Source organism: Dreissena polymorpha, chromosome 14 (genome assembly GCF_020536995.1).
Source record: "Dreissena polymorpha isolate Duluth1 chromosome 14, UMN_Dpol_1.0, whole genome shotgun sequence".
Lineage (NCBI taxonomy): Eukaryota > Metazoa > Mollusca > Bivalvia > Myida > Dreissenidae > Dreissena > Dreissena polymorpha.
Window position 1 is genome coordinate 45,363,715 of NC_068368.1, and position 13,554 is coordinate 45,377,268.

General features: G+C 35.2%; 1 protein-coding gene across 2 annotated transcripts in view; it reads left to right on the plus strand.

The window, feature by feature from the left end:
• The first annotated feature begins 9,921 nt into the window (after window positions 1–9,921).
• Window positions 9,922–13,554, plus strand: part of LOC127857918 (discoidin domain-containing receptor 2-like) — a 177,549-nt gene continuing 173,916 nt past the window's right edge. The window contains exons 1-2 of one of the 2 annotated variants that reach the window (XM_052394670.1): window positions 9,922–10,049; window positions 11,788–11,934. In XM_052394670.1, coding sequence (XP_052250630.1) covers window positions 9,971–10,049; window positions 11,788–11,934 — 226 coding nt within the window. In that variant the 5' untranslated portion in view covers window positions 9,922–9,970. The remainder of the gene's footprint in view (window positions 10,050–11,787; window positions 11,935–13,554) is intronic. The other variant, XM_052394671.1, reaches the window with a different exon arrangement.

The following is a 13,554-nucleotide window of genomic DNA, read 5'->3' on the forward strand; positions in this document are numbered from 1 at the left end:
CTGCACCTTTCTGTTTATGCATAGCTGCAGCACTGATTACCACCAATTTATACCGGTATTTCATATGACCAAAACTGTTCAAGTTTTGTTTAGCGGGAAATCTGTTATTCGTTAATTGGCATTTTTGCCCCTTTTCCAGTTTTTCAGACACATCACAACATTAGCGTATAACATTGTGCCCATACGTATGCAAGTAACTCAGATACGCCCAATCAGAGCTATATGTTGGGGGAGAATGGCAATATAAACATTATTATCCAATAAAATTATTACTATGTGAAATGACTGAGATTTAAGCTCAAGATTCTTGCTTGACTGTCTAGAGCTTTTTAAACGGAGCTTATTTATTACTTATTTGTCAATCAAGAGCAAATAACAAACCATGAATCTAAAAAATGGCAAACTGGTATATATTGATTTGTAATGCAAAATTTAACTTCTTTAATAGCCGTGTCAAAATAAGTATCACAAGTACATGTGTATATTGAACAAGACTTTATGTTCTGCCGTCTGTTTTATATGCAAAAAATTATTTAACAAATATTGATATACAAGATCATGCGTGAACACTTAGAGCATCAAATCGGCTACCAGCTCAAGAACACACTGCCAGAATGCACTGTCAGCAGCATTACTTAATTGATTTTAAAAGGACACAAACAGATGCAAGAAATAAAAAGTTAAAAATTTTTGCAATAGCAAATACTTTATTCTCTTAAATCTTCTGGTTCCGTTGCATTATGCATTTTTTTGTCATAAAAGCTTCATACAGCCGAAACCAGTCAAAGGAAAAATTGTTCGTAATATCCTGTCTTTAAGATTTTGATTTATGGTGCACACAGTGTCGTTAAATTACCGAAATCGTGTACATGTTCGTGTTCAATTTATATCTGTGAATAGTTGTGTTGTTAGTATTTTAGAGATTTTGTTGTTTCTTATTTACGTTTTAATTTTTATTTTACCTTCATATCAGTTGAGCGCTTTAGGGACATCACGGTCCTCTAATTTATTTTTGAGTTCAATTTGGATTGATTCATGTGATTCAACATTTTTTATGGTTGAATTTAATGAAATTAAATCTTCAACTAGCAAACGTAACAAACATGTTGTGATTACATTTTCATTTACAAAATTGTTCGCGATGATTTAAGTTTGAGTTTATACGTTTGAGACGATGTCAAACCTTGCCCCGGAGGCTGAAGTGCAATTTTCAGGATCTCCTCAGTCTATTGAAGTTGACCATGACTGTGGTGAGTGCCAGTCTCAAAATGAAATCAGGATCGATTACCTATTTCAGTTATTGTGTTTGCTCTTTGGTCGATGTTACTATTTATTCCAACTTTCGTACAAAATGGGAATTTTGGCATACCCGTAAACGATTATATTGATGGGTATTTGCAATTAAGTACCAAGTAATTAACAAAACCCTCATTTCCCAATTTGAATATCTCACAGCGTGAATTTTACCGAGTTCACGATTTCAAGCGCTACTTTTTTCAGAGTTGGACGTTACCGATACTTTTCACAATTGGGCGTTACAAAATCTATTTAGCCTTGTTTTTTTTACTAACCAAATTCATTTCCGACTAGACAAAGATACCATAAATACACATGTTAATGTTCTTCGCAAGTTACACCATATGTGGGTACAAATGTGATATATAATGTGTTCAAATGTTTTACCATAGCCACGTAAGGAAAAGTGTCCCGCCCCATGGAACGGACATTTGTTTAATTGACTAGAATAATCTTTAAAAAAATAATTGTATCAAATGTTCATACAAAGTTTGTTTCGATTGCTAAATAAATATGGCCTACAGAGTATTCACAAGCTTCCACTTTAATTCAACCTAGTCTTTGACACCACGTGTTGCAATGGCAAAGTAGGTCGAGATAACATTATGACAAATATTCGTACCAAGTACCATTAAGATTTGGCAATGAACGTGACATCTAAAGTGTTCACAAGCTTTAATTCAACCTTCAGATATAGTTAAAAACACACCCAGTTTCAAACTCAGTTGACATGTTCATTGGGAAGAATGATCTGAGTAAGTGTCTTGAAGGTTGGGCGGTAAGTGTGTCACCTAGAGTGCTCAAAATATCGTTCTTAATCTAAACTTGTGTCCTTGATTTTGATCTCACATTTATTACAAAATCGGCCGGAGTATTATTGGGACAAAAGTTCGGTTCACATGGTAAACGTTGACTACGCCCAATTAAAGACGACCAAAAGGTGACCAAAAATGAGCACTATGAAAAAGTAGTGCATATTTTTAAAGATTTCTCTGCTTAAATTAAAGCCCTTTAACATTCTGAGACATGACCTATGTGGTTATTTATAACTTCCTATATGACCCTGGAATACTTTGATGCCTTTGATTGATGGCTAAGTTAACAGATGCATTTTTTTTGGTGGGGTGCGTTGTTTTCTGTTGTTTGACGCTTTTGTCGAAATTAGGCTTCCGAAATACAGTTTTCTACAGTGGACACATTCAGTGGAGATTTTCTATCCTAGAAGTTACGAGAATTTACATTTTGATTGCAACCATTGCAAAGGGCAGATTCTTCATTAAATCGATACGGTACTTTCATAATATTATATATAGGAATGAAAATAGAATGCTTAAATAGTTGGCAGTTTTATATGGGAATCGGAATGAGTGTAATCTAACCTTGAGTTTGCAGTACTATTCAATCTTGTACTAATAAATTTAACAAAATATCTAAATTGCTGTTGCATATGTTAACCTTATTGACATAAGTGTGTTACATACTTGAATAAAAACGAATCTCATTTGTGGACAATACGGAACATGTATGAAATAATATTTACTTCGTGTTCATTCAATGTTGTGTTGTGAAATATTGAATTTGAATTCAATACACAGCATATTTTTATGATATTGCAACTTTTATTGACACAAATGTGTTGTAAATTCCTTTATTATTTGTATAATTGTATGATACAAAATTATGATAGACGATACACAGCAAATTGAGGCACAGATACATTTTACACTCGTTTAAACAACCATATATCTATGAACAGCAAGAATCTGCATTCTCAATGTGGCGGGTTTGATCCGTAATAGAGGAGCGTTCTCAAGGTTAATAAACTCTTGAATAGCGTTATCAAAGTGACGAATTTGATACGAACTCATGTAGTGTTCTCAATCTGTCGGGTTAAATCTCAATATAAGGGACGTATTCAATGTGTAGTGTTTTTTCTTAAAGGGGCCTTTTCACAGAATTTGACATTTATCGAAGTTTCTCATTAAATGCTTTATATACATAAATGTAAACATTGGATCTTAAAAGCTCCAGTTAAAAAAAAAGAAAACAATTAAAGAAAGAAAAAAGTAACCCTCAGCTAAGCTCGAACCACTGTCCACTGGAGCCCTGGAGTATAGGTTTATCGCTTAGACCACTCGGCCATCCGTGCTCATACCATGAGTAATGTATTTTATACTATATATAAGCAATCACAAAATATAACGAAAACAACAGAACTCTCAAAATTATTAAATCGTTTCGCGTTGCAACTCTGTATAATTTATAGGTTTTTTAATCGTCAAAAGATGTATATTATGGGTATTTTTAGAGCAAGGTAAAGGTTCAGTATTACTGTTTCCTCACAAATATCATAACTAAAACAAAAATTTGCGAATCTGAAAAAAAAAATTATTTTGTCAATTTACCAAAACGTGAAAAGGCCCTTTTAACTCATAGAACGTACTCAGTATGTGTTGAGTTTGATCGTTATACAATGGGCGTGCTTAATATCCTGATTCGAAGAATGTTCTCAATAATTCGGGTTTGACCCTCAGTTGGGTAGCGGTCTCAATAATACGGGTTTGATCCACAGCAGGGAAGCGTTCTCAACATGTCGGAATTGATTCCCAGTCGGATAGCATTGTCATTATGGCAGAGTTGATCCTCAGTCTAGCAGAGTTTTCAATAAGTAGGGATTAATCCCAGTCGGAGAGTGGTCTCAATATGTCCTGGTTCTGTTTGATGACTGACGGAGAGTGTTCTCAATATGCCTGGTTTGGTCCTTGTCTATCGGATTTTATTCCAAAGCAAAAGGCGTTTTCAAAATTGCAGATTTGATCCCAGTAAGAGTCATTTATATGGTGCAGGGTTAATTATTCATTTGGAGAATTTTCTCAATGTTTCAGGTGTGATTCTCATTCGGGGAACATTTTGAAGGTATAGGACTTTATTCTTACTAGGCAGGGGGCCGTTCTCAAGATGTCGAATGTTATACCCACTCGAAATCTATATCATAAAAAACTATTTAAAAGAAGCCTTTGAGCTTATATTCATATTGTCCGATAGAGCTAACATAAATAGAAAAATTGTTATACAGTTGATCTAACATATACGTACTAGTAAATAGTGTTTACTCTTATGCATTGGAGCTGCAATCGTTATGTTTACCTCAATGCAATTGAGTTTACGTATAGAGGCATATATTTATGAATTTGAGAGAACGTACATTGATCATCTTGGAGAAACTAAAGATCCCTGCCCCGGGTTGTAGACAATGCTGCAGTCTCCATGACTGTTACAACTATCTGTGTCCAGTCCGGTTTACCACACCTCTGCCCGCATACTAGACATTGACAATAGCAAAAGGTTTCATTTCTTTGCTTCTTTAAACCAGTGTATGTATTTAATATTAATGATGATGAATTAAAAAGGAAACGGTTAACATTTTTAGAAAGGATATGGAACATACACATTTGTTTCATTTTTCTCTAGAAATTGATACATTTCGGCCATTGACATTTATTGTTTATAATAAGATTCAGTTAATAGTTCAATTTTGCGGCTGTCGAATATACTATATTTATGAAATCGGTTTATTAAAGACACAATTGGATGCATAATCTGTTTCGATATGTATGTCTGATAAGTTTACATGATTTGTTATTTTCAGTTGGCTGACAGCGGAATACATGGAGCTCTTGGGATACGGTTCACCCTCTTTGCGGCATAGGAGCCCACTTCCGGTATAGGCAGTGCGATAATCTACCTCCCATCTTCCACTAAAGGGCGTCTGTGCAAGAAGGACTCGGCTCAGTTTCATAACTCACCTTGTCTCGGTAAACATGCGCAACGAAACATAGTCAAGTATTACATAATTTATACCATGCCGAATCTTGCGGAGGCGTGATTTTTGTCCATTGGCTAAAGCCACAAATCGAAAAGACGGTCCCGTCGGTTGAGTGTACACATGCGGTAAAAATGCCCGGATGAAGTAGGATGTTGGCACGCAAATTAGATAAGATAATTAACATTACATTTTTTAATTCTTACAATTTTTTACTTAGGAACTTTTTTCGAAGATTTGTGTCTGAGAATTTTCCTAGTGCCATTTTAAATTTTTTTTCTCAGTGAAAATGTTCTCAGAAAATAAAACAAATATCGTTCGTAAGACAATACTATTCATGTCAAAAGCTTATAACGTTTACTTTACAGTGAGGGTAATCACGTGGTAGTCACGATGGCGACGTCAATGCCGGGGCAGGTATTTTTCGACGTTTTATCCGCTTTATTACTTGTTCTCATTTTTCAAATGCCGCTCTCTTTCCAGCCATATCAGCAAGAAAGTGACTAGCTTTTATTCCGTATTATTATTTGCTCTATATATTGACTTTACTCGCTGCAAAATTTCTTAGCGTGATAATCACAGCAAAGTTTCACTTAAAAAATATGCGGGGAATAAAGTCGAGCTAAAAAGCGTACTTTAATACGAAATAAACGCGTATCACCTTCTTTACTTATATGGCTGGAAATGAACATCATTTGAAAATTAAACAAACGCAATGATGGATATAAAACGGTGAAAATAACTTCCTCGGCATGGACGTTACCCTCTTGACTTTCTCGTGATTATCCCCTCTGTTATAGATATTATGTTGCGCTCATGATGGAAAAGTTTGCGTTGCGCAGTAGTAGTGCATCCACACAGATCAAGACATCACGGTTTAAATGCTGGCGACGTCCAATTGTTCTTTTCAGCGTGTTTTTAACTTTAAAAAAGTGAAGTCTATTAAAAACATCAAAGATTTGTTAGCAATCATATCTAATCACATTTGATAAAATGCCAAAATCAGTTTACAATTCCTTAAAACGTTGATGGTGAAGAGATTTTGATTAAATTTTCGTAGTTCCACTTGTTTTATTATGCCATCATTCCAATAAATATGTTCCTAACATTTTTGCCATTTTTTCGCACACTCGATTATGTCTGGGGGTTTTACAAAGTGACTCTCGTCGTATTTGATTTTTAGATAACATACTTTTTCAGTGTATTTATAAATGGGGTACTTTACTTTAAATAGTTTGTCGCAGATAAATAATTGTAATGTTTCTTGCAGAAGACTGTCGAGTTTTTTTCAGGTCTGTTATAACCTTAACATTTTTGACGGCAAACAATAACCATGGGGCGGCAGGACAGAGGGTCAAATAACAGAATTTTTATATTAATCTGAAAATTATTTTACATATTATTTGAAATTATTTTAATAATTTGAATAGAGTTCAAAAACTGCAGAACGTGTGCTCAAAAATATAGCGTGCATGTAATATTTTGCGTATGTAACATTGATTCTCTGCTTATGTGAATGTTATTTTTTTGCAAAACTTAATTTTACTATGAAACGAACTGCTTGTTAAACATATTGTGTTCATGTTATTTAGTTAAATTGATAATGTCCTAGTAACCATAGTGTTTAAACCCTAAACGCTGGACAGTATACCGATCTGAGGAATGCTTCGGAGTCTACAGCGCCTGTGTGCATTAGTATCGTCCAGACCACTATGGATTTTTTCAAAGTAAGATGTCACAAAAGTACTGTCCTGTCCACTTTGCTATCTGTCCAAGTAAGTGATCACAAAAGTACTGTCTCGTCCATGGTTGATCATGTCCTTGTAAGCGGTCAAACACGCACTGTCCAGTCTACTGTACCCTCTGCCATAGTAAGTGACCACACACGTACTGTCTCGTTCATGGGTGATCATGCCCTAGCAAGCGGTCAAACAAGCACTGTCAAGTTCACTGAATTAATGACTAAATATCGTTGGATTGTTGTATTATTAAATGTATTGAAAGCGTCGTGAAAAGACTCAAAGATGTGTCTTTGATAATCATTGTGTGCTCTGTATCTAGCTAACGTAAATGTAACACGTGTTTTTCCGTAAATGTGTTAACAGCCTCTCGTGAACGTATGCATGCTCTAAACAAACAACTACAGAACAAATTAACAACAAAATGGAAGATTATGATCAGTCTACGCGGGAAGGCAATGAGTGCATAAGGAAATTTCCCACCGTTTTCACCAAAAACGTCCTTAATTTTAAAGAGATTGCATGAGACAGAAAAAGTATCCTTGCTTGCAGTATTTTGTTTTCGAACATGTTTTTAAAGTTTCTGGACAAGTAGAATGTAATTTTTCCCCAACAGAGCTCTCTTACAAATACGTAAGTATGGGGTCCTTGGCGAACCACATGAAGCTGGTTCAAAAATCTGTGTGTTTTTATGTCATGTATGCGAATCACGACGATAGCGATAAAATGCAACTGACGATGACTGATTTTACGCAGCCTAAAATGTCTTGTCGACCATGCATAATCTGCACTGCGTAAGCTATAATGTGCGGACAAGATCTCTAGCCGATGTCAACTTTTGACATTGACACTTCCATTGACTTATGTCGATATCTAAATACATCGTATAGACTTCTTGGTACAAGTGTAGGGTCAAAGTGTGATAGAAAATGGACGAGGCTGAAAAAGCAAACTAAACTTTTTAAATGTTGCTTCAGCCGAACCTACTAACGATTCTAACTTAGATTTGCATTTGACATGAATCTACTCGATGCATGAAATATTTAAAAAGTGCGTTCTGTTCCTGAGATACCTACACACACTTCTAAATAAATGTATTTAGATCTTCAAATGTCATAATTGTCTTTTGCCAATCGCTACAATTAAACTGTTATACAATCATGGAGGGAACTACGTGTACATATGTAAAGCTATTGAATGACAGTGAACTAATATGATTACCATAAAGTACAGATGTGCAAACAAAAAAACAATTTTTCCAAGCAGTAATCGAAATGTTCGTGAGATATGAGCCCTTTAAAATAAGCCAATTATTTCATAGTCATAATGCCTGTCGGCGATCGTATTGTTTATGCACATGTACTTCGGTTGTGAGAAAGAAACATAAGTCAATACAGGTTCAATTTTTTACTACCGTTATAAATATTCATCTGACAATTATAAATAACAATTACAATAATGATGCCGTCTTAAAAACATGAACGATCGCGCCGTCGGCGACATCGTACGACGATGCGCCAAAATCACAACATTCTCCCGGTCGCGAAAAATAGAAAACACATATTTAGTAATGTTAACATAACATAAACATTAGTTTATAAGAAAAGTCAATGTTGATTAGATATCACACCACAATATCCAATGCCTATCGTATCACAATATTATCACTGAGTATTACTTGTCAGTGCGCTCACTTTGAGTGGATATAGTTTTGTAAAAAGGGCTACTTGTGAACCGACCATTGATCGTGCGCAAACGTGCAGCGCGAATTGGTCCATCATTTTCGAATGATCACATCCGGTGCAATGTTGTATTCTCTAGCGTCAATCGTCTGCGGCATTTCGGTTGCGAGCAATGGCGGCGGTTCGTCTTTCACGACTTCCGGGACCTCTGTTACAACCCGTTTTGTAATAAAAACCCGAATTGTAATAATTATTACAAAGTGGGTTGCGATGCATTATTACATTTCGGGTCGACAGTAACAAGCCGTTTTTTTTATAAAAATCCGAAAGGTAATAAATATTATCATGTCCATTAATTCAGAGATACAGACTTTTTTAGAAGTTATTTTCATGTTTAAATTAGTTTTAGAGTAGGTATTGACTGGTCCCCGACCTTTGATTAATTAGGCATTCTTTTCTAGACAATTTTTCAGTTTACTAATGGCATAGTTTCTATACATACATTCAAGAATTAGGCACACTTTTCTAGACCTTATGGAATACACTTATTTTTAAACCAAATAAACCTTAGCCCTTCTACAGCTTTTTTTCCCCTTTCCCCCAAATCGGAAAAGTACAGCTACCAACCCAAGTGGGAAAAATTTGCGCGAACAACCCTAATATTGGGAAAAATCTTGTCATGAAGTCTTTGTCATGAAATTTGTAGTTTTTTCAAATTGGGAAAGTTCAGTTTTCCTGTACTTTATAAAGAAGGAAAAAATCGCTTTTCTATGAAATCTGATGGCAAGTTCTCAGTATAAAATAATATCCTTGCCGTATATTTCCTGTGGTCTCGTTCACAGATGGTAACATCCTGTATTATATTGTCTTGACTGTCTCGTATTTCCCTGCAGTATATATCCAATGGTCTCATTCACACTTCAATATATATCCGATGGTCTCTTTCACACAACAATTTATATCCTATGGTCTCGTTCACAGATGACATCGTCTGGTATTCCATGCGTCAAGGTGACAAGCGCGGGACGGAAGTGGACTTCTTTGATTTCACCTACGACGGTCTGATAACGAACAGCTTCCTGCAAAACGGTCTCGGCCAGTTGACAGACGGAGAGGAAGGGGACACAAATTTCCGCCTCGACCCCCAAGAGCTCGGGATCAAAGGTTACGAGTGGGTTGGATGGAAGAACGACACACTGATAGATCCCGGGCCTGTTTCGATAGTGTTCAAGTTCGACACTGTGCGGAATTTCTCGTCGGTAACCTTGTTTTGTAATAACTACTTCACAAAGGATGTGCGAGTGTTTAAGACGGCGGCGATATATGGAAGTGTTGGGGGATTGTACTACTGGCAGAAGGTGGATAATTATCATTGTATAAGAGACACTGTGGTGGAGTATGCGAGGAAAGTGCAGATAAAGCTTGGAAATATGATTGCCCGTTATGTGAAAGTGGATTTGCACTTTGATGCCAAGTGGATTTTAATCAGCGAAGTGCAGTTTGACTCAAGTGAGTATTAGAGGACAGTTAATAAACCCTTTACCACTTAGAAGCAAAGTGAAAATAAATATGTGCAAACAGCATAAAACCAGAACAGCCTGCGAGTGACTCGCAGTCTGTTCAGGTTTTATGCTGTTTGCTGCTCATCATTATACCTAAGGGTTGAAGCCTTTAAAACTTGACTTTAGTAAAAATATATTAAATTAAATTTAACTTTCTAATGAACTGCAAATGCGTAAAAATACGTATTTAAGTGGTAAATTGTTAAACATTACCTAAATAAATAATGTTTGATTGATCACTGTCGATATGAATGCAAATGACTAATGCATTTCTTATGCCTAAAATTAAATTATGAAGGCATTGGTTTTATGGCTTAATATTTGAATAACTAAAAGTTATTAAATGGAAGATGAACAATGCTATTGCAATGTTTTGATTATAACATGAACTTTAGTCTTAGTTGTTTTGCTTTTAAATTTATAACAATATTTTATTGTGATGAGCTCATAGCTGGCTCAACTTTGTAAATTGCTTATAAGTTTGGTCTTTGTCTATAGATAAGTGAGTATCATGTTTAATATACCATCACACACAGTGAATGTTAATGTCAGTAAACTTTCTATAAGCATTTGTGGATGGGTCATGTTTGTCTGATGATTTTTATTTGGAAATACGATATGACCACTATTAGGGTGTTATACATGTAGCTTGCTTCAAAGAAATACGATATGACCACTATTAGGGTGTTATACATGTAGCTTGCTTCAAAGAAATACGATATGACCACTATTAGTGTGTTATACATGTAGCTTGCTTCAAAGAAATACGATATGACCACTATTAGGGTGTTATACATGTAGCTGGCTTCAAAGAAATACGATATGACCACTATTAGGGTGTTAAAGCTGGCTTCAAAGAAATACGATATGACCACTATTAGGGTGTTAAAGCTGGCTTCAAAGAAATACGATATGACCACTATTAGGGTGTTAAAGCTGGCTTCAAAGAAATACGATATGACCACTATTAGGGTGTTAAAGCTGGCTTCAAAGAAATACGATATGACCACTATTAGGGTGTTAAAGCTGGCTTCAAAGAAATACGATATGACCACTATTAGGGTGTTTAAGCTGGCTTCAAAGAAATATTTGTAAAACTATCTACTTAAATTCTTTATTTATTGCACAAGAGCTTGAGGATATGTAAGTCTTAAACCTTACTCTTTTGCTCTTATGTGAAAATAAGGTGAATGTTATTTTAATATCAATTACATTTAATCATTTATAGTAAATACACCAAATCTATGTAGGTTGTAGAAGGGTATTAGTCATGGAAGTTGCTTCCTAGTATTTGAGATGTACCTGGTTTGATCACCAGTCTTTGAAATTGTTAAAATATTTGCCAACACATAAGTACTGGTTCTCCAAAAGACTCGATCGTATTTCAATAAGTTGTAGTGTTTTTTTTATGAGACTGAGCTTACTGTGAAAACGTGCCTAAAAATGTGCATTATGTGTCATCCCTGATAAATTATGGAAAACACTTTCCACCTTGACTGGATTTTTGTTAAGAATATATTTATGGAAACAAAACATTCCATAAAAGCGGAAAGTGTCATCCCTGATTTACCTGGGACAACACTACGCACATGCATTAATCCCAGTTTTCTCAAAACAAAGCTGAAATAAATAGGTAAAAACTCAATGTGCAACTGTAGTTTGTTCATAACATGTGACTTTTGTAGGTCCGGTTGCGTTCCCTGGTAACTACAGTGAGGAATTACCACCCCCAACAACAGTTACCACGGCAACCAGCACTAAACTCAGTAGCAACCGGATGAAGGATCCTGAGCTGGATGTGGATTTGAGCAATGGCCCCAGAATTCATATAGGTAGGTGATGGAACATTAGGGCAGGCTAGTATAGTTGATTGAGTGCTGGACTGCCAATCTGGTTTTTTTATGTGCATGAACCCCAGCCTGACCACACATTTTTTTAAGGGTTTGGTCATGAAATGATTTACACATCTTTTTTCTACCTATATCTAGGTCAAGTAGGGCAGTTGTCAATTTAGTATGAGCTTCTAATACAGGTAGACTTCTTGGATTGGATAATTCTTTATGTCTGTGGTAAGTATTTTGCTGCATGTATGATGTATAGTCCCTTAGAAAGTTAAATTTAATTTAAGACCTTCCTTACTAGATTTAACTTTTTTTTAGGCTTCATTTCCAACCCTTAGATACTGATGAGCAGCAAACAGCATAAAACCTCGACACACTGCGAGTACCTGGCAGGCTGTTCTGGTTTATGCTGTTTTGACATAGCGAATTCATTTTTTTCTAGCGGGAAAGGGTTCATTCTTCCCAGGAACAGTGTGAGTAGCTAACTGACACCTCTGATATGACTGAAAAACAGTTGTTAAAAAAATATCGTTAAACAGGCAAGCAAAACTGAATTTAATGAATTTATGTTGTAAACTGTTCTCTTTTTCTACAAAAGCAATAAATGAAAATATTTATATTTCTTTTTTATAAACACTTTCATTTAAGGAAACTACCAGTATTCATAGATTCATTATTTCTTCTTGAATTTTATTAATCTCAAATAGAAAACATGATAGAAATGTTACTTTAAACGTCTGTTATTGTTTCTTTTATCCTTTTTTAATAAAAACTATAGAACGAAATAGGTGTTCATTTATTTAAAAAAAGAAGAGCTGGAAATGAGATCATTGGCCTGTTTATAATCGACACTTGGTATTCTAATCAGCATTCATTAGGCCATTTTATATGCAGAAATGTGTACATACAAAAAAGCATTTGCTTTTCATCCACAATAAAAATCTCCTATTTCAAGAGCTTTATATTTATATTTACATCACAGACATTGTATGCAAATCAACATATTGTTATTCCTTGCTATGCAAGTACCCTTCAAAAGAACTAATTTGCCTATCGCTTGGAATAATATTAAAAGTACATTAGAATAATTTGTTATCCACTTTTAGTAAATGCAATTCTTTGTGTGTGAAGAATATACATGTGAAAGAGGCAAGATCACATGGTCCTCACACAGTGGGGACAGTAAATGTTAATTAGTAAACAACTTTCGATTTGATGCATTTTTGTCTTTAACATTGTTTGTTTAAGTCATTATGAAACCTTTTTTTCTTCAAAATACAGTCATGGAACTCTTCATAAGACATGCAGGAAGACATCATTCATCTACTCTTTAAAAGTTTCATCAAATCTTCTCAAATCTTATGTGGCCCTATCAATTTCATTAAAATCTTCACCCATGAGCGAGAAAACTGAATAGGTCTTGTACTGTTATAAACTCTCTGTTTTGTTTTTATTGAATATTTTCTGCACCTGACCTTTTAAAGACTTTTTCATGATCTAGAAGTGTTGTGACACAGTATGACAAGCCAGTGTTTTTTTTATGCCCCCGAATTAGGGCATATAGTGATCGCACTGTCCGTCCGTCTGTCCGTCACACTTTGCGTTTAGGTT